The sequence below is a fragment of the Danio rerio genome, chromosome 7 (genome assembly GCF_052040795.2).
Source record: "Danio rerio strain M-AB ecotype USA chromosome 7, GRCz13ab, whole genome shotgun sequence".
NCBI lineage: Eukaryota > Metazoa > Chordata > Actinopteri > Cypriniformes > Danionidae > Danio > Danio rerio.
In genome coordinates, this window is record NC_141027.1 from 41688194 (window position 1) to 41707727 (window position 19534).

Sequence of the window (19534 nt, forward strand, 5' to 3'; positions counted from 1 at the left end):
TTCAATTTTTACACAAAAAAGGTATAGTTGAATATGCAGTACCTGGAGCACTTTGGCAAGCAATGACAGGACTGAGGTTTTGCTTTCTGGTGTTGCCGCAGGACCATCCCACCATGGCCTGAGCAAATCCCACCCCTTGAGCACTTGCTCAGCCAATTGTGAACCTTGGGACTTTCTGACAGAACGCTCACGAAAACTATGATCCAACATGCCGTTCAGCAAAACACTAACCTAAAAATAAAATGAACAGGAAAAAAAAAATCAATGCACTGGTCAAATGGTTCCGACTAGCACACAGAGGAGGACTAAGACCATGCTAGAAACTAGAAACCACTTCAGATAATGCTCACAATGAGTGCAGAACAACCAGAGTTTACTGTTTACTAAATCTGGCTCCATTTCCCAAAAGGTGCAGTGAGTCTATTTGCTTTTAATGTTTTTGTCAAATGTAGGGCAATCTAGTTTAATGCTCACCATGCTGGGGTTTTGGTTGGCTGAGGACAGCAGCAGCGGCACTGACCGATCCACACTGCGCAGTAACTCAGTATTGAGAGATGTTTGGAAGAGGCTGTAAAAGTACTCCCCATGAGAGAAGCTGAGGAAGTGAGGGTTCAGACTGCCAGAGAGAGGGACTGAGAGTGTGATGGTGTTCAGTAAAAGGCCAACCGTCTGTTCACTCTGAAGCGCGCAAAGGCAGATTTCATGATTTGAGCAATTTCAAAGAAAACAAGCATCCCATAATCTTCTATGTTCTTCTCATATTTTAAACTATAATTAGTGGTAATAATAATAATAATAATTCAAACCACTTGCCTGATCACCCAAACAAAACGATAATTGCACAAGTCTGTCAGCCAACTTTCTGCTGCCAACATCCATGGAGGGTAAAGACTTCCTGTCAGTTCCTGGAGCAATGCTTTTATACACACTAGTGAGAAGTTTGGAGCCCAAAGAGCAACCATAACTAGCATCCTACCAAAAGACAATAAACATCATAATCAAATTATTACAGGTAGAGTTCATCAAAATATTGTATTCTGCTGTTAATTTTTTCCCCCTCTGTTCCTCTAAGTAGTTTGCTAAAAAGGAATGACGCACAAAACAAAAGCCCCACCCCTGTATTTTCAATGTAATTACATTTGCAATTACATTGTATAATTAGCCATCCCCTGCACCTTAATCCCCTCTTAAACCTACCCATACCACCAAACCAAGATCACCAAAGACCTTAAGTTCAGATACACATCTAAAAAAAAAATCTTTAATCTTTTATTAAATTGCATCTTTAATAATCTACCACAGTTTGCGTTCATTGAACAGTAAGAATGATTAATTAACACATAAAAATCAGTCCCGTAAAGGTCATGTCTTGTCTTCAGTTTCAGGCTCAGGCGCGCTTGCACTCACACCACAAACATACTGCGCCAAAGAAAAAGTGAACCGCGCTTTGGCACACATCTTCCAACCGGGCGAGGGCCGGCCAAGTGAACCGTGCCAAGCCCAAGAGCAGTCACACTTTTCAAACGATCCGGGAAAGGGCCTGGGCACAGTTCGGATAGCATAGTGTGAGTGCGCCCTAAGTAGACTGTCTGCTTAATATCTGTTGATACTGCTACTTCAACAGACAATTACCTGACTATAAGAAACTTTGCAAGTGCATGTCAACTTACACTAACCCTAACCCCAACCTAACAGTCTACTTATAATCTAATTAGAATTAGTTGGCATGCAGATGTAACTTAAATTAAACAGACCATCAAAATAAAGTGACCAAATTTTTGGTTAAACTTTAATGAGAACAATTGGTAGACTGAACAGCATTTCAGTACCTGACTGTGCAAAACTGAGTTGAGCAGCCCAGACTGGTGAAGCTGCCTACAGGCTGAGAGTAACAGATTCATGCTAGCATGGCTGTTTCTGGTGTCTGTCTCATACAAATCAATAGCACACAGCTCCTCCACACTGTACAGAACAAGAAAGATTGTGAACACACAAAACAAATTAACAGGCACAAGCATATAATATACCAAATATAAAACAGTGTTATGTACAATATATCAAAACAACTATTCACACTTTACAGCCTTTCTACAAATGCATGTGGAGACAATTGAGCCGGAGTGGAATCAGGGAAAAAAAACAACATAGACCGTATTCACACTCTCGAGCACCACTAAATAACATTTAGGTTTCATTTACATATCTATATCAAAATAATTTACAGACCTTTGTTTTGTTATCCTCATCCGAATGCAGCTCTCCAGTTGTGTCCTGTAAGGTGCTGATGCCAAAGCTTTAAGCAAAGGAAAGCACACCTCCGGCAGGTGAGTCATCACCTCTAGATCCGCCATGTTGAATCCAATGGAGGAGGGCTCACATACTGCCAACACCACCAATGTGAAGAGGGAAGAGTTGAACACATCTTTCTCCATTAACTGAAGAGAAAGAAAAGAGAAGACATTTTTGGCTGTACAATATATCAATTTAGCGTTGTCATCTCAACGTGTGCATCCACAATAGTCACATAGCAGGATGTCGAATTTCAAGTTGGGATTATAGTTGGCCAGAAACCACAGATCAGAACACATATTCTGTAGAATTTAACCATTATAGAGTGAAAGTTTATCATCTGCATGCGTTTTTGAGGTCTGCAATCCTTTCAAGAATTAAAACCATTCAGACACAATAATATTATAACACTTGTAAACAAAGATTGGTTGTGTTAATTTATACAACAAAGACTTTAGTGTTATTTTACATCTGATTATTCAATTTCTTGAATACTGTTAGACTTCACAATAAACCAAAAAATGCTTTTATTTCATTTGTTTCATTGCTCTATTAAATTTATCTTCAGTTTGTTTATAATATTTTATGTAGATGCACTCAACAAAATGACCTACAAAATCACCCCAAATAATTATTCTTTCCAAAATGAGATTAAGTCAACTGGTGAAGTTGCAGTAATAATGCAAAACATTTTCCAGAATAACTAAATATCGATATATTAGTTTTTTCTTTTCCAATACTGTGCAGCATCCTTCTAACTTAGATTCTGACAGGTTCAAGAGCATTTGGCAGGTAGACTTTTAGAAAAAATATAATTGAGCCAATTTATTTTGTTGACTCTAATGAACTCAGGGTCCAAGAATCGTACCTTCCAGAGGTCCTGTGGGCATTTCTGCAGCACCATGGTGGAGAACTCCAGCATTCGGACAATGATGGAGCACTTGCTGTAGTTGTACTGCTCGGTCTCACGAGGGCTGAAGTGTGACTGACCTGCATTTCCCAATCTGAAGCAGGCCCTGGCAGCCTGAATGTCCTGCATGGACAGCTCTGTTAGGAAGAAATGTACAGCAGGCAAAAAGCTGGACTTCTCACAAGTGCCTGGATGATGAGAGAAAGAAGAGAATGAAAGCAGCGATTAGCACTAGTTCAGCGGAGGATTTATCTAGAACAGGGGTGTACAAACTCTGTCCTGGAGGGCCGGTCTCCTGCAAAGTTTAGTTTCAACCTAAATCAGAAACACCTGGGCTAGCTAATTAAGCTCTTACACTTGGCTTTCTAGAAACATCAATGCAGGTGTGTTGAGCTAGTGTTGGGCAAGTTGGAGCTAAAATCTGCTCTCCAGGACCGAGTTTGGACACCCCTGATCTAGGCTGTTTCTCAATTCCAAGAACGCAGGTAACGGACTTGCATTTGTGTGAAGACCGGTCTTGCCAGGTCACCTCGGAAGAATGAACATGGGAGAACGCCAGAACAGAGAACGCCTCGTGTGAGAAATGAGATGCGGTGTTCTTTCCTGGTTCTTCCTGATGGTCACAAGACCTTCACGCATTTTAATGGAAAATTATTTAAACATTACAGCATTCATACAAGGATTTATTGTTTTCCCCTGTTTCCCAATATATACTATGCATAAAGACTTTACAAATATACGTTGTACAATATAAATAAAACAGATTTTAATATGAATTTCAGCAAACAAACACCCTTAATGTGTTTATTCCTTTATTAAGATTTTCATGGTAATGTTTATATTCACCGTTTCATTTAGGGAAACTCCTAAGATCAATAAGTTATATCTCTGTACTTTAACAATAAACCTATATAAAATGCTGTGCTTCCAACCTCCAGTCGTAATGACTTCTGGGACTTTTAGAGCGAGTTCGGTGCTCAAGTCTGCATCGGTGCGTCCTCGATATCAAGAACACATCCGGGAAGTTTCATGTGTCCTCTGTTCTTGCAGTCTTGAGTATTGGAGCTGAACTTTGGCAGTTGAAAATGACGTTACACGAGAACACGGGGACACAAGATCACTGAAGAACGTATATTGAGAAACAGCCCTAGAGTATCTTGAGTTTAGACACTGTTATACATTCACCTACCCAGGATCCTCTGGAGTTGCAGACACCGCAGGTTTGTGAAGGTGTTGTAGCAGTCAAGAGCAGCCAGCAGCAGATCCATCCATTGTAAGGTGCCTCTGATGCTGAAGGGGGCTTCAATCTCTCTCAAGGTGGGCTGAGATAGTAAACCACCTCCCTCTAAACATGAAATGAGAAAACCTGGACCACGCTGCTTTAACTGCTCGTCCAGCCACATCGCAGGAGATGAATTACCTGACAACAGAAGCAACAATTCAGAAGCAAAAAATCTTGTTTGCTTTTTCCATAATAATCTTAGTGGCCTTTCTGTTTCTGAATGTAAATTATAGCAAATAAAGCAAATAACTGCACAAATACAGTTTTATTTATTTAATTCTGAGAAATCCACAATTTGTTGCAGTACGTCATTTCATGTCAGTTTTTTACATTTTATCAATTGTAATAGAAACAGTGAGATAGAAATAGAAAAAACTTGCTGCCTTGATTGTAAATATCCAGTTTGCTACCTGGCAGCAGAGGCACAAATTCAAAGAAAAGCTCCATGCTTTTGTGTCTGCATTCAGTCTGGGGTCTTCCACACTGGGTCAGCAGCCAAAGGACTACATTAGATAAACACACTGACTGATCTGCAGGAAAACCTCTGATGAAAGAGGAGAAAACACAGCTCTGTCAGCTCGCCACAAAACCACACAAATTCTTTTCATTACTCACAAGTAAAAAAAACAAAACAAATAAAAATAAATAAATAATTATATCAATAATATCCTTTATATTAAATACATAAATATTATTTCCCATAATATAACTTAAATATACATTTTCCCTAATATAACCTAAATGTATATATGTCTGCAATCAAGGAATTGTTGTGGGTTGGAAGATTAACAGTTACAAAAAAAGTTTATTTTTATTATTTTTAATAAAACTTAATTAAATTAAAAATATATATATGCATGTGCACCTGGGTATCCGTCTCTTGGAGTTTATATTTAGTGAGTCTGCCTTGTGTTTGATGATTCTCTTCAAATGATCCAGTGAACTACAACACTGCTGGACAGTTCCTGTATAAACAGAAGCCAAATATCATGTAAAGATCACGGTCATAACCATCTGAAAGGATATCTTGATAGTGGTCCAGTTTCTTACCCACAGACTTTTCATCAAAGTGGGCCAAAGCCAAACTCTCAACAAACACCACCAGCACCTCGAAGACAAACTGCTCAACCAAAGAGCTCTCTTCCCTGAGGAAAAACACATGAGATTTAAATTTGTTACCAACATCCACTCAAGACATATTTATTTAAATGTTGAGAAGCCCATAATGAGATCTCGTCCTCATCATACACAGACCTGAACTGCCTGTACATGCTGTTAAAGGCCAGCGCAGCTCCAAGCCTCTTGAAGACACTGGGGTGTAAAGCCAAGCTGTAGATACGCTTGAAGAGGGATTTCATGTTGGCCGGGCTCTTTTCCTGCTGTTTGGGGGTGGTCTGTTTGATAGACCATTTGACAAATTCCTGGATGCAGGTGCCACTGAAGTCTCTGAGGGTGCTGTCCAATGGATCCACAATCCCATCCTATGTAACAAAAAAGTACATCATTACGGCAAATGTTTCCACAGCAAACAAAAAGTGCAATTGCACATGCCTGCTTACCAGGATGGCCTCCAGCACTGCCACTGTGTCTTGGCTCTCAAACTTTCGATTGTTGGTGAACCAGTGGATAAGCTGCATCACCAGAGGCTCAAAGAGTTGCCGCGTCACCTAAAGAAACATTCAAATGACCGACTTCTTACTTACATTTCTATTAATGTTAGTATGTGCAACTTAAAGCAAACATTATTTCAAAAAACAAAACATAAACAACTTAATTATCACAAAAACACTGAGCTAAACAGTAAAGTGTTAGGTAATAAATCAATAATTTAAAATATTATATGCATTTCATTGTAAATTTAATTGTTTCTAAAACTGTTCAAGTTTCTTTCTTCTGTTGAACACAAAGGAATATATACAGAAGATTATTGAAAACCAATAAGCATTGACATCCATATTATAATAGTCAATGGTTTGTAATATTCTTCAAAATATCCTCTTTTGAATCTCAAAAATAGGCTTGGAGTTAAACAATGGAAGTTTTATTTGCATTCTTATGGTGAACTATACCTTTAATTATCACAACCTACACAAGCAGCTTTGTCATCTCTACAATAGGATATCTCCTGGTCTAAATATGCCTTTGATGTCAAAAGGATTCTATTTACAGAGGTTTAGTGTCGTGTGTAGGTACAATACAATGTCAAACCTGACCACTGTATCACATGAAACCAAATAGATTATACAAAAATTAAAATAAGACAGAAAAATGATAACTCTGTTAACAAACCTGGTCAACGTCACAAGCCAGGCGTAGAAGAACAGGAAAGACTTTTCGATGTAGGTTGTACATGGGTGGAGCAGACTTGTCATCTTCTGTCATCTGGGCTCCTTTACCCACCATATATATGACCAGACTGTGTAGAAGCTCACAGGCTGCAACCTACACATCCAAATAATTCATTTGAGGTTAATAAACAACATGATGAAGGAAAGAAATTTAGATTTGATAACTGTAAGGACTATGATTACTTTAGTCTGTCTATCACTGGAGGACAGTGCGAGCTCTGTGACCCGTGGCAAGAAAGAGTCCAGGTAGATCACAGGCTTCATGTCTTTAAAAGGCACAGCAAAACTCAGCCTCTTCTCACAATCCCACGCTACAAACCGCTTCATCATGTCCTCCGCAGAAACAGCTGTTGTTGGAGAAGAGAAAATAATTAAAGCCAAAAAAAGCACTGACTGTTTGTTTGAACAAATGTACACAATACAAGTATATAATAGAAGCAGAATGAAAATAACCTGTCACAAGGCTCCTGTTGAGCTGTCCTCCCAGGTGTCCGAGTAGACGTACCACCCTGCGTCTCACAGCAGCGATTGGAGACTCGTCTCCCTAACAGAGCCAACAGTAATGCACTCACAATATACTCAATAACCCCACCTCTACCTGGCTATCTACAAACCTCTGCTTAAAACTAAATATTGTATTATTTGTATCGCAAAAACAATTAGGCAGATGAAACAAATCAATGTTATTACCAGAGAAAAGCGCTTTGATTTCTTCAGGAGTCTCAACAACACTTGTCCATAACCTTTTGAACTTCCCGTTGACACAAATGTCACTTCCATATTGCTGTCATCTTTTTCTATTTTGATGATTTAAAACAAATAGATAAAATATCAGAATCAGCTACAGATCTTTAAAATTATCATTAAAACAGTAATAATTAGTAGAGCTGTACAATGAATTGATTTTTTATGTAATTGAAAATCAAACATAATTCTAAATTGCTAAACTTTTTGCCATGAAACTTGACCCTTCTAACATTAATGATTATATTAGCCCATTGTTGCCAACAAGTAAATATGAAAGCAACATTCATCATTATGACCGCAGCAAATGTTGTTTTGTTTCCATACTTTTTGGATATTTGTGATCTATATTTTTAAACAAAAACTTCTCAATCCACAAATGTGCAGCTCTAGCAGTAGAAATTGGTCATTTCATTGATAGTACAGTATTTAGAATAAATACTAAATATATAAATATATGTGTGTACGCATATACATTTTATGAGGAAGTTGCAACTGACCAGAGCTACTAGTGGTTTTGAGGTAGCCATCTAAATGTGGCAGTATGTCTGTATAATGTGGTTGCAGGATGGCAGCAGGGATAAAAGACGACCAGGACTCCAGAGCATCCAGTGCTGCTGTGGCCAGAGGAGCGTGACTCAAACCCAGCCGCAGTGCAGCCTGCAATCAAAGACATTCCCGCTACAATATAGTATCACATGTTCAGTTCATGTTTAATGTTTCTGAATTACTTACAGAATGCCATTTAGATTTACTGTTAATGAAAAAATGCTAATGTTGGCCCATCAAAACAAATGCCTATTTGTTTCCTCAGCCCCATATTCTAACCTGTAGAGCAGGGATGTATGCCTTGATGTCAAGAGCCACCATGCCAGGATGAAGCGAGAGGATGAACATCAGACAGGCAGCCAGGAGCTCGTCTTTATATTGCTTCATACGTACACAAACCTGAGGAAACAACAAAAAAAGTTTCACCTTCAAATGTTTCACATGCTGAATACAATATATATAGCTGCAATGTTTAAGCATCCAATACAGAAATAGTGTTAAACGTCACCTCTTTTCCAAACTTTGCAAGGAGTGAAAAACAGGCGTTCTCCATGGTTGAGCCACCAACTTGTTTAGGACATTGTTTTACGTCCTAAAAACAAGAAATACTGATTTCATCACAGGAGCTATCAACATACTTAAATGAATGAGTTTTTATTTCATGGAGGATGTGTATTACCTGAAAATACTGGGTTTTCTTGGCAATGCCCATAGAGAGGGAGAGGAGCTTATAAAAACCACTGACCAGAGGGAAACGTATCGACTGCAGGATGAGCTCGTGACACAGGGGGTGCATCCACTGAGCAAAATACTCAGGATTTCTTGAAGGCAACAACTCACTATAAAGAGAGTATTAATGCAAGTACGTTAAAGAGTTTCTTTTCTGCTGTGAACGACTCAGTGAAAAAGAGTTTTGACATCTGCAAATTCACCTGCAAAAGTCCACTAAGTTGATGAAGGCAATGAAGTCTTTGGGTTTGTTGGGCATCAGGTTTGCTGTTGGATCAGATGACAGCACAATCCCAGCACTTGCATCACTCTGTACCTGAGAATCAGAAATGATACATCACTAACTGGCCACAGTTTCCAACATTTGTTTATTATGCACAGCTGTAGTATATGGGTCAACAAAATATTTAGAACAAAAATAACTTGAGATTTAGGATCAAATAGAAGCCACTAAATACTAGACTCCACTATAATTCATAAGTATTGTTTAAGGCCTGCATTAGCGGCCACTATAGCATCAACTTCACTGTCATGTTCATCAAACCACTTTGTCACCAGTCTTGCTGTGTGCATTGGTGCATCATTGGCTGCACACTTTCCGTTAGAATAGTTCCGTATTCCTTGGCAGTGATGCACCAAACTAGCACAAGTATCTTCATCACTGATCCACCCCCATGCTTCACTCTGGGCATGCAACAGTATGGGTGGTACGCATCTTTGGAGCTTCTCCACACTGTAACTTTCTCGGATGTGGGAAAGTCAGGGAAGGTGGACTCATCAGAGAACAATACATGTTTCACATTGTCTACAGCCCAAGATTTTTGCTGCTGACATCATTGAAACCAATGTTTAGCATCGGCACGAGTGACCAAAGGTTTGGCTATAGCAGCCCGGCCACATATATTGCTCCCAACAACCAGTTTTAGTAGAAACAGAAGAGTTTAGGTGCACATTTAATTCTGCAATGAGTTGGGCAGCTATAGATTTATGTTTTTTGGATACAATTTGGGTTAGCACCAGGACAACCCTTTCAGCTTCCTTTTGCATCCACAATTACATTAAAATATGTCTTAAGAAAGCAAAAAGTATTTCTCTGTACAGTCTGATGCTGTCAAAATATACTGTGCAGCATTGGCAGTGGGGAGATGTAAATTAAATCTAAGCTTTCCAGGTTTATGATCATTTGCAGTGTTTACGACCTATAGAGTATAATATACTTGTGGGTAATTTAATAAATTTATTTAAAAAAATTATTCAATTCTATCTCTTTTTCTTTAAGCATTCACATTCAAGGCACAGCACTCCAACAGTACCTCATCCGCTGCACTGACTTTCTGCACTGAAAGATCAAGTTTCTCCACAATCTTCATGACTGACTGCACCAGTGCATCATATAAGTGTCGGTTTAAGTCTCTCAGGTTGTAGTTTTTGGCAGCTGGAGCTCCATCCACAAATCCTGTGTCCTAAACGTAAATTAAATCATTAAAAAAAACAGCCATTTAAGCTTTTTAAATAAAGAATGCATACAGTAAACAAACTTTGATTTAACTGACACACAAACCACAGATTATTAAAATAGTAACAAATTTAAATGCCCCATTTATGTTTTTTTAAGTTTCTAATTTTGTTTTGAAGGTCTCCTACAGTAGGTTTACACCACTGATCAATATAGAGTGCATGTTCACTATACAGATTAGTAGTTCACATATGATACCTCAAAAACACTTTACTCGATAGATCAAGCTGTTCAATATGAGGCTACATTACAAACAAGGGTGAGTTTTACTTAGTTTAGAAGGCATTCATAAGTAATTATTCTACATCAGCAGCTACAAAAGAATAATAGGCAAGTCCACCCCTTTCTGTTGAGCTGAACTTAATGGCCAATCGCAGATACTTAATCAGTCACTGCTGAAAATCCATCAGTGACTGAGTTCTGTGCTCTTGTGAATTATTTCATCGTAAGCAACAATGCAAAAACTTTATAGTTTAAGTAAGACATTCATTTGGTGATTAGGCTAATGATGGCATAAAATTTTCTTGTTGCAATTAATTGCTGAAGCTATTATTACAGTATACAGAATTATGGAGAGATTTTTTGTGTTAAGCAAAATAAACAAAATGTATTAAGGATCATTTATTTCAGGGTAAACAATACATTTAATAGAAATTTAAACAGTTACAGAATATTTCATTAATATTGAAGCTTGTACAGTAATTAGCCAAAAAACACAAGAAAATGTTCATGTGAACAAATAAGCTATAACAAAAAATCTCCAAGCATTTGGTACTGTTATGAACACCACAGTGAATATAATGTGAATATATCATAAAAAGCACTCAAAGTTTACATTATAAATAATTGCTGACTATATAAGTGCCCACAATATCAATGTTGTTCATTATCACAATATATTGAATTATTGAATGTCAGCACATGTCCATGTACTGACGATTACTTTTGATGCTGAAAACACAATAAAGTAAAATATCTGAGATAATGATATATTCTAAGGCCAGAACACACCAAGCCGATGATTGGCTTTTGGGTTTCATTAGTCCGGTTAGTTGGTTTGGTGTGTTCCACATGTCAGCTCTCGCCGTGTTAACATCGGATCATGTTAGCCCAATTCAGCACATTGAAATAGCATCATCGCCCTGACTGGTTATTCAGCAGCAAATCAGAACTCGAGTGTGACGTAGTGAAGAGATGTAGCAATATTTAAGTCAATTCAAGTGAAGCTACATTTCTCAGATATTTGCAAACATGTAATGTATTTTTTATTTAATGCCATCTCAGCAACCAAGGCTATTTTCATGGAAGGAACATTTTAATAATTAATATACAATTAAAAATGAACAAACAAATGAATACATAAATTAAATAAAAATTTAGTGTTAATACATGATAAAAATTCTAAAATTCACTTTGCTAAAAATGTCCTTAAGAGAGTTTATTTTATAAAAAAGCCTTCTTGAATCGATAAAAGCAGGACAGTCCAGTAAAATGTGTTTAGTGTCCAGTTTAAATGTGTATAGTAAGGGGAATTGTGAAGTGCAAACACTGAGTACGGTTTTTACCTTGGGTTATTCATGTATGTCCAATACGACATCTGGTAAAAACCACTTGATCAAATCTAGTCTTAAAATTCTGTGTAAGATTTCAGGTTGGATTTTATTTGCAAACAATATAAACTATTAGAGCATCAGAGATATTTGCACGGGCAAATCCCTCCGTGGTGAGAGACAATTACTGTAATAATAGTACTAAATGTTCCTTTGTTTATGCTTTGTGCGCATTGGAAGTTTCCATTTGCAGAATGACAAAACAAACTACTGAATCTCATGGTGCAAAAAGACATAACACCTAGCACAGACACAGAACATGGCTCTCGTTTCAGTTGGCTTTCATCCGTTCATTAGCAACTATATCATATATCTAAATAAACGAACATCTATTTTCTTACTTTGAGGTTTTCACAGTCCAGAAGCCCCTTGAAGAGCTCAAGGTAGTCCTTTGATGAAGGAACTTTCCATTTCCCAGAGCGCACCAGAGTAGAATCCTCTGATTGAGAAACCCCTGAAGAAACCCCTCGCTCCTGATGTGTAAATCAATATATTCAATATCAAACATGAATAACAATGGAAACTTTTAGCAAAACCACTTACATCTGACTGAAGAACCGGCTTGGAGCACACTCTGATCAGGCCCTGGTGAACTGTTGTTGCAGAAATGAAATTTGAGCATCGCAAAACTAATCTTGAATCAAATCAGACAACTCTATCCTCCTGTTCATACTCCTTACCCACGGAACTAGTGAAACTCCAGAGGACAGGACCCCGAACCGCCATTGCAACAAACACCTTGACAATGGAGCGGCAGGTGGCATGCTGCATTCTCTGGCTGTACTGAGGGAAACTGTCCATCTGGACCACAAGGAGACGCTCAAGTACAGGTGTGTACACTTCTGGGATCTGCAACCAATTACATAAAACACATTATAAGCTGTGAGCTGAAAACAAACTGAAGGTAAAAACAAGTAGCAGGCATAAATGAATGTTTATTTACATGGCAAAAACCACTTGGAATTCAATTTGTGGGCCTGAAAAATCACCTGTAATCACCTGTTGTTTTTTCCATTTGCACCAGACACTTTATAAATCAACACACCATGTTTCTGGGAAAATATTTACAAGCCACCTGTATAAAAACACTCTTTCTCTCAATACGCAACAGACATTTTCTCACTTCTACAAGGACTCAGTAACAATAAAAATAAATAAATAAAAACAAACTGAAAATCTAACCTAAACTAACTCATAGCATTTATATATTGCTATTCCCTGGTGAGTTGAAGTCCTGCTTTAATCCTAAAAGTATCTGGTAAATGAATAAAGCTAAAATGTAATGCTAAAGTGAAGTGCCCACTTTAATTTTTATTTTACAATTGAGCCGCTCAAAACCAAACCTACCAGGTGCAAAAATGCTGAAAGAGAAACCAGCATCATTTTAAAAGAATAGCTCAGCCAAAAATTAAACAACCCTCTTAAAATCAGAAACAAATTTTCTAATTAATTAATTATTTATTTTTTGAAAAGATGACGAATATAAAGGCTCTGTGCCTAATGCAGGGAACTAAAATCTTAGCAATAGCAACCAGGCAATGTTAAACCAATGTGATTTCAAGCAGAAGAAAAAGAACAAAGAAAAAAAGAGAACTAAATAAGATGCATCATACCCGGTCAAGGTGTACCAAAACACTCGCTATGGAGTCGAGGAAGCTTGGCAGCTGGTAGACGTTGTCATCATCCCGGTCAGACTCAGTCAAGTACATCTGCTTGCATCGCTGAATCAACTCTGTGTACATCAGATCTACATCCTGGGGGCACACCACCTTACACGGCTAACAAACAACACAAAACACTGTCAGAGAATCTTTGTCAAGTTTACCCTGTATCAGAAACAACTACAAAAGTGCTAATAAAAAACTAATAAGCAGCAATCAGCAATGTCCAAGATTGTATAAGGCATTTACTGAAATATTCAATGGAAAAACCCAGGAGTATTATTGGGGGTTTTAAAAAAGACAATTGAACTTTAATGATTTAAAATAAAATCATATTTAAATAACTGTCAATGAAGTCACTATATATAATTTTTTGCAAGATAAAAGGTTAAATGCTCAGTTAATAATTGCAGATTAAAAAACAACAAGTTCGCATTTTCTGAGAGCCTATAACATCTTTCTATTCCACCAAACAAACACAAACCGCAGCAAACAGGCCATATCCTCTGATAGCGATGGACAGCTCTTTATTAGTGGAGTCCATGGTCCTGATGATTGCACAAAACTTCTGCATGAAAAACTTCAGCTTGCTTTTATGAAGCTCTATGTTTTCTGCCACAAGTGTGGCCACCTTTACAATGAGACAAAACAAATGACAAAACAGTTACCGCACAAAATGAATCTCAAGAAATCAAAATCTAACATGAAAACATTTTTTACAATGAATAACCCACAAACAAAATACCTGTTTTAGGAAAGACTCCAGAGCGGTGTAACTGCTCTTTTTCAGCTCTGCATTTATGTGTCCACAATGTTTGGACATAACATCAAAGATTGAGATGTAATGATCCATGAGACAGCTGCCAAACTGGCTAGAGTGCTTCGCAAATAGTTTTAGGCCAGCTGTATCGAGTCAAAAATAGACAGAAAATTAAACAATACACGTCGATGATGGTGTAAAAATACAGGTTGATATCAAGTTGAACTCACCAAAGATGACTGCATATCGTTTTATATCAGTCTAGAAATGCAAGAAAACAACAAGAGTTTTTGAACAGAACATACAGTACGACTGAGCGGTACATCTGCAGGACTAAAGGGGAAAAAGCTATATTACAAACCCTACCTGTGGACTAATAGCCTTTAGGGCATAATCAAAGATTTCTTTCGATGCGGCTGGGTCTGTTAAAGCAAAATGGTCAACATATTTATCTTATTATACTACATTAAGGCTGCAGCTAGGCTTTGAATTTACACAAACACACACACTCACCTTCTTCCACTGATTTGGTGAAGTTCACCATCAGAGCGGCGATTCCTTTCAGACATCCGGCAACAACAGGAAGCTTCGGCTCCTTTGTAGTAGATGTCATCTGAAAACCATTGATTTAGCACTCTTTACTTCTAAACATACATAAAACAACTTGCTTCATATACAGATGGGAAGTTTTCACCTGTCCTTTCAGTTCACCCAGGTAGGCCTTGTAGAGTTTGTCAGAGTTGTTGACCATCTCGCTGGGGTGCACTTCACCCAGCACTCCAAGAAGTTCATAAATGCAACCCAGGACTGTTTGGAAGAAAGTTAATCGATGACTTTTTTGGTTACATTAATGATGATTATAATAATTCTCTTGTTTTTACAATATCTTCACTTGCCTGTATCAGGGATCTTATGCTTCTGACACAACTCTCCGTAAAATTTGTTGAACATATCTCCAATTCTGAGATTCTGTGTGATGCTGGAGTCTTTCGTGAGATACAGTATCTAGAGAGATGTTTTTTAGCTTTGTTAACAGTGCTTGTCTGCGATTATGAATAGAGCTCGGCGATATGACAATAATCTTATACGATAAAGATATATATCACGATACAGTGCCACTTCTGTAAATTCAATCAATTATTAGTTCATACTGTATACTGACCACATGTAAAGGATGATTTCTTTTATACATTTTAAGTATATACTCAGAGATGTACACATTTAAAACTTCAGGGCAAATGACTGATTAAAAATTTTGACATAAAATAATTAAAAAATAAAATAAGACACTTTTCAAAAAGTTATGATTAGAGGTCCAACATAAAAATAAAATGCTAAATATAGACATTGCACTTTAAAGACTGTTAAAATAAATAACTTTCTTACTGTGTTTTTACTAATGTTTCTGTCTGCATCCTTGTAGTGGCCTATAATACTGCTCTCATATATGTTATTAAAAAGTATTACTATACAATTTATTTTGTGACAGCGTAGAGCAGGGGTGGCCAACCCTGTTCCTGGAGAGCCACCTTCCTGCAGATTTCAGTTGCAACCCATATCAAACACACCTGCCTGTAATTATCATGTGGTGTTCAGGTCCTAATTAGGCCCCGTTTACACTAGTGCGTTTTAGTTTTAAAACGGCGTTGTAGAATGAAAACGATCCGCGTCCACACTCGCGTTTTACCCAGCGTTTCTGAACAGCTCTCCGTCCACACCAAAACGCTGAAAACGCACATCACGTGACCACACACACACTCTCGGGCAAACGCTCCAGCATTTCTACCCAGATTAAAGCTCTGCTTGTCGGACTGCTCATCAAGCATCTCCCGCTGGATCTAATCTCACTATATTTGCTAAACGTGATATTTCATTCATGTTGTTGTCTTTATCTAACGACATAGGCCAATTCCCTGACTTTGGTCATTGGAATCTATTAAGTTACTTGTTCACGGGTAACATGTTTTGGTTAAGCGCAAAGATAAGTTAATGATTAATCCAGGTACATTGACTGATCGCTTGCCTTTATTTCCTACAATGTATAAACTTATTGTATGTTATACTTTTATAATTATCGATTATTAAAACTGATATTCAGCAAAAGAGAGGGTGCGTTTCGTATTTTCACTGAAATTGAAAGGAGGCAGTTGTTATCGGCTCCGTATTGTTATAAATATCCAAACAGTGAAGATGACGCTCATATATGCAGCACAGCGCCTCAACATTTCTGCTGTCTGTTAAGTTGCTAATATTACAAAGAAAATAGGCAGTTTAAATCATGTTTACATTTTATTGTTGAGAAAGTGAAACAACGTAGCCAAGGTGATGTGAATGAAGTTATAAAGTACACTGTTCCCTTTGAAGATTTACCCGTGTCCTCGGTATGTTTTCCATATCAAACTGAGAAGGGGGAGACTGCAGCCTTGATCAAACTTGCGAAGTCTTAACTTACAAGAAGAGGATGCGAGACTGAACTGTGTGTGGGCTACTTAATATTGAGGAAAAGCCCCAATCAGATAGGCGAACGTTTGCAGCCCCGCCTCCGTTTTCAGATGTCTCCGTCTTTCCCCATCCACACTGAGACGGAGCAGCAGCGTTTTAGAATGAAAACGGCCTCTCCAGCGTTTTCAAAAAGCTCCGTTTTCGGCGCTCGAGAACTCCGGCATAGTGTGGACGGATGGCGTAACCGTAGCAAAACTTATACGTTTTCAAACTAAAACGCACTAGTGTAAACGGGGCCTTAATTGGTTCAGGTGTGTTTGATATAGGTAGCAACTGAAATCTGCAGGAAGGTGGCTCTCCAGGAACAGGGTTGGCCACCCCTGGCGTAGAGCATAATATGATACTACAGTATAGACTTTTTAATATATATTGCCATATTTCACAGCCCTAACTATCAATATATGTATAGAAATAACAGCATCAGCAGACATGCTTACAATTATCTGACTACCTTTTATTATGATATGTAGAGAACTATCCTGACATACCTCAGTTGGATAAACATCAAAGTCTCGAGTCAGATTCATACAATATATAAACAAAAGAACTCACTTTGATTAGAAGATCTAAAGCAGGATTTCTGCACTTTGCAGATTTGTCCTTTGTGTAAACGACAATGCACGTGTCCTATTCACGCAGAGAGAAACAAAAAAAAAAAATCAAGCAAATTAAACTAGTGCAACAAAGATGACATGTCAGTGCTGGCAGTCACATTAATTCACATTAATTAAACGATAGGATAAAGGTACCTTAAGCTCGACAGCATAGTTCTTTTCCCATCCTCGGACAGTGGCTGACATTCTCTGTAGAAATGCCCCTAAGAAATTCATAATCTCCACTCTCGTTTCCCGCAGAATCTCCACTCCTGTAGTCCCCAGCTGCAGAAAATCCATTTAAGCAATTTCATATTAATAAAATTAGATTGCAATCTGGTAAATCCTTCTGAAATAATATAAATGTCATTTATTAGTTAAATTCCTCCTACCTTTTCAGTAGACAGAGACCTGCGAAGAAAGCTAAGCAATCCCTCTTCCTTTGCAAAGAGCAAAGATGTCTGTAAAACTGAAAGTGACATGCATTAGAACAATTTTCAAAACACTTGTGCTTGTGCCTTATAGACACTATTAGACTCAACACTAAGCATGGGACAATAACCGTTTTCAAGGTATACCACGGTTTGGAAAAATCCAGGATTTAAAACCACCAAAAATGTCTTCTATACCATTCCTAAGGAATATGTAAGATTTCTTTTTTTAACGTTTTAGCTTCCTTTTTTATTTTTTTAGGACAACAGGCTCTTCAGCAGAAAAGATATCCAAAGATGCATTTTAAATTGTAGAGAAATCTGTGTTTTAGAAACTAATGAAGACAGCAGATGTCAATGACCCATTTGCATCCTTTAGCCTGACATGTTTACTGCTACAAAATCCTTTAAATGTTTCTCAAATTAAAGTATATTGTGTTCAAAGGAGAAAAAGTTAGTTTTTTTACACAGACATTTAAAAAGAGCAAATTTTAGAGCAGTAATCACAATAACGTGATGTTTTTATCCAAGATTGTCATACCGTCAGAATCTTATACTGGCCCATGCCTACTCAACAATTAACCAGTACAAGGATGCCAATTATTCTATTGTGCTTGCAAACATTTAAACACTTGTTAATTGAATAAAACCATTCCTTTTTAATATATTTATGAATAAACTTTTGTTAGTTTTGTTTCGTTATACAGCTGTTTGTGTATTCTTCATTTCACACTTTAATTTTTCCTTTTGAAGATTACTAAAATGTCACTGTTGTTGGACAGTACATATTTGTTTTTGTAGACACTTAGGCATTTTAAATATTCTTGGCATGTCTGACCAAGCCTAATTAACCTAAAATAACATTAAGAAGTTTACAAATCACTATCAGTCTATTAAGTGTGCAGTTGTAATTTAGTTTGAGATTACTTTATGCAAAATAGACAACGGAGTAATGTCAAGCATGTACTATTAAAAACCTAAGCTAAATTTTACTTATAGAAATGGGCATTCAGTTGAATGTATATATATATTAGCATATGAATACCCATAAAACTAAAACTAAATCAAATATGTTATATTTGAGACATACATTTTATCTTTAAAGTGACTTTTCACTGATATCTTGACCTGTGAACTTTAAAATGTCTCAGGAATCCATGTTGGAAAATGATTAAACTCTGATTGTGAATGTGCAGAACTTTCAAATACAGGCATAAAAGTAATGAATGAAAACTGAATAAATGCATATTGTATAAATATAACACGATGATTTTTGCAAGAAAAAGTTCTTACCCAGTTCATTCTCATTCTTAGTTATCATGCACTCCTGCCCCAAGTCTCCAATAATGTCATGGCAGACTATAGCAACATTCGTGCTCACTGTGTCTTCAAGGGATGAGTGGAGCTTAAGAAGGTAACCTTGTATCCCTCCAACAGTGGAAGTATCAGCAGCCATAGTTTCTCTCCTTTGCTTACATCAGTAAATATTAAACATTTGCAAATGCAAATGTACAGTAAGTGAGCTTGCGTCAAGGCGGCAAAACAGCACAACACAACCACATGAACGCGCTCACTTCCTGCTTGAAGCACGTCACTGTGGATGGACAATA

At 37.4% G+C, this 19534-nt stretch overlaps 1 protein-coding gene across 1 annotated transcript in view; it reads right to left on the reverse strand.

Annotated features, from left to right (window-relative positions):
- Nucleotides 1-19486, reverse strand: part of prkdc (protein kinase, DNA-activated, catalytic subunit) — a 47989-nt gene extending 28503 nt beyond the window's left edge. The window contains exons 1-37 of the mRNA XM_087261627.1: nt 19218-19486; nt 17886-17962; nt 17650-17778; nt 17453-17527; nt 15295-15403; nt 15093-15205; nt 14912-15011; nt 14765-14820; nt 14629-14659; nt 14384-14541; nt 14123-14269; nt 13591-13755; nt 12658-12826; nt 12521-12570; nt 12319-12450; nt 10165-10314; nt 9055-9167; nt 8802-8961; nt 8631-8714; nt 8402-8521; nt 8074-8233; nt 7520-7626; nt 7283-7373; nt 7013-7176; nt 6771-6923; nt 6041-6148; nt 5736-5962; nt 5532-5626; nt 5347-5446; nt 4892-5025; nt 4389-4619; nt 3158-3387; nt 2227-2435; nt 1830-1962; nt 814-972; nt 475-678; nt 43-231 (exon numbers count right to left, since the gene is read on the reverse strand). Of these exons, the coding sequence (XP_087117753.1) occupies nt 43-231; nt 475-678; nt 814-972; nt 1830-1962; nt 2227-2435; nt 3158-3387; nt 4389-4619; nt 4892-5025; nt 5347-5446; nt 5532-5626; nt 5736-5962; nt 6041-6148; nt 6771-6923; nt 7013-7176; nt 7283-7373; nt 7520-7626; nt 8074-8233; nt 8402-8521; nt 8631-8714; nt 8802-8961; nt 9055-9167; nt 10165-10314; nt 12319-12450; nt 12521-12570; nt 12658-12826; nt 13591-13755; nt 14123-14269; nt 14384-14541; nt 14629-14659; nt 14765-14820; nt 14912-15011; nt 15093-15205; nt 15295-15403; nt 17453-17527; nt 17650-17778; nt 17886-17962; nt 19218-19380 (4995 nt within the window). The 5' untranslated portion in view covers nt 19381-19486. The remainder of the gene's footprint in view (nt 1-42; nt 232-474; nt 679-813; nt 973-1829; nt 1963-2226; nt 2436-3157; nt 3388-4388; nt 4620-4891; nt 5026-5346; nt 5447-5531; nt 5627-5735; nt 5963-6040; nt 6149-6770; nt 6924-7012; nt 7177-7282; nt 7374-7519; nt 7627-8073; nt 8234-8401; nt 8522-8630; nt 8715-8801; nt 8962-9054; nt 9168-10164; nt 10315-12318; nt 12451-12520; nt 12571-12657; nt 12827-13590; nt 13756-14122; nt 14270-14383; nt 14542-14628; nt 14660-14764; nt 14821-14911; nt 15012-15092; nt 15206-15294; nt 15404-17452; nt 17528-17649; nt 17779-17885; nt 17963-19217) is intronic.
- Between the last annotated feature and the right edge of the window lie 48 nt (nt 19487-19534).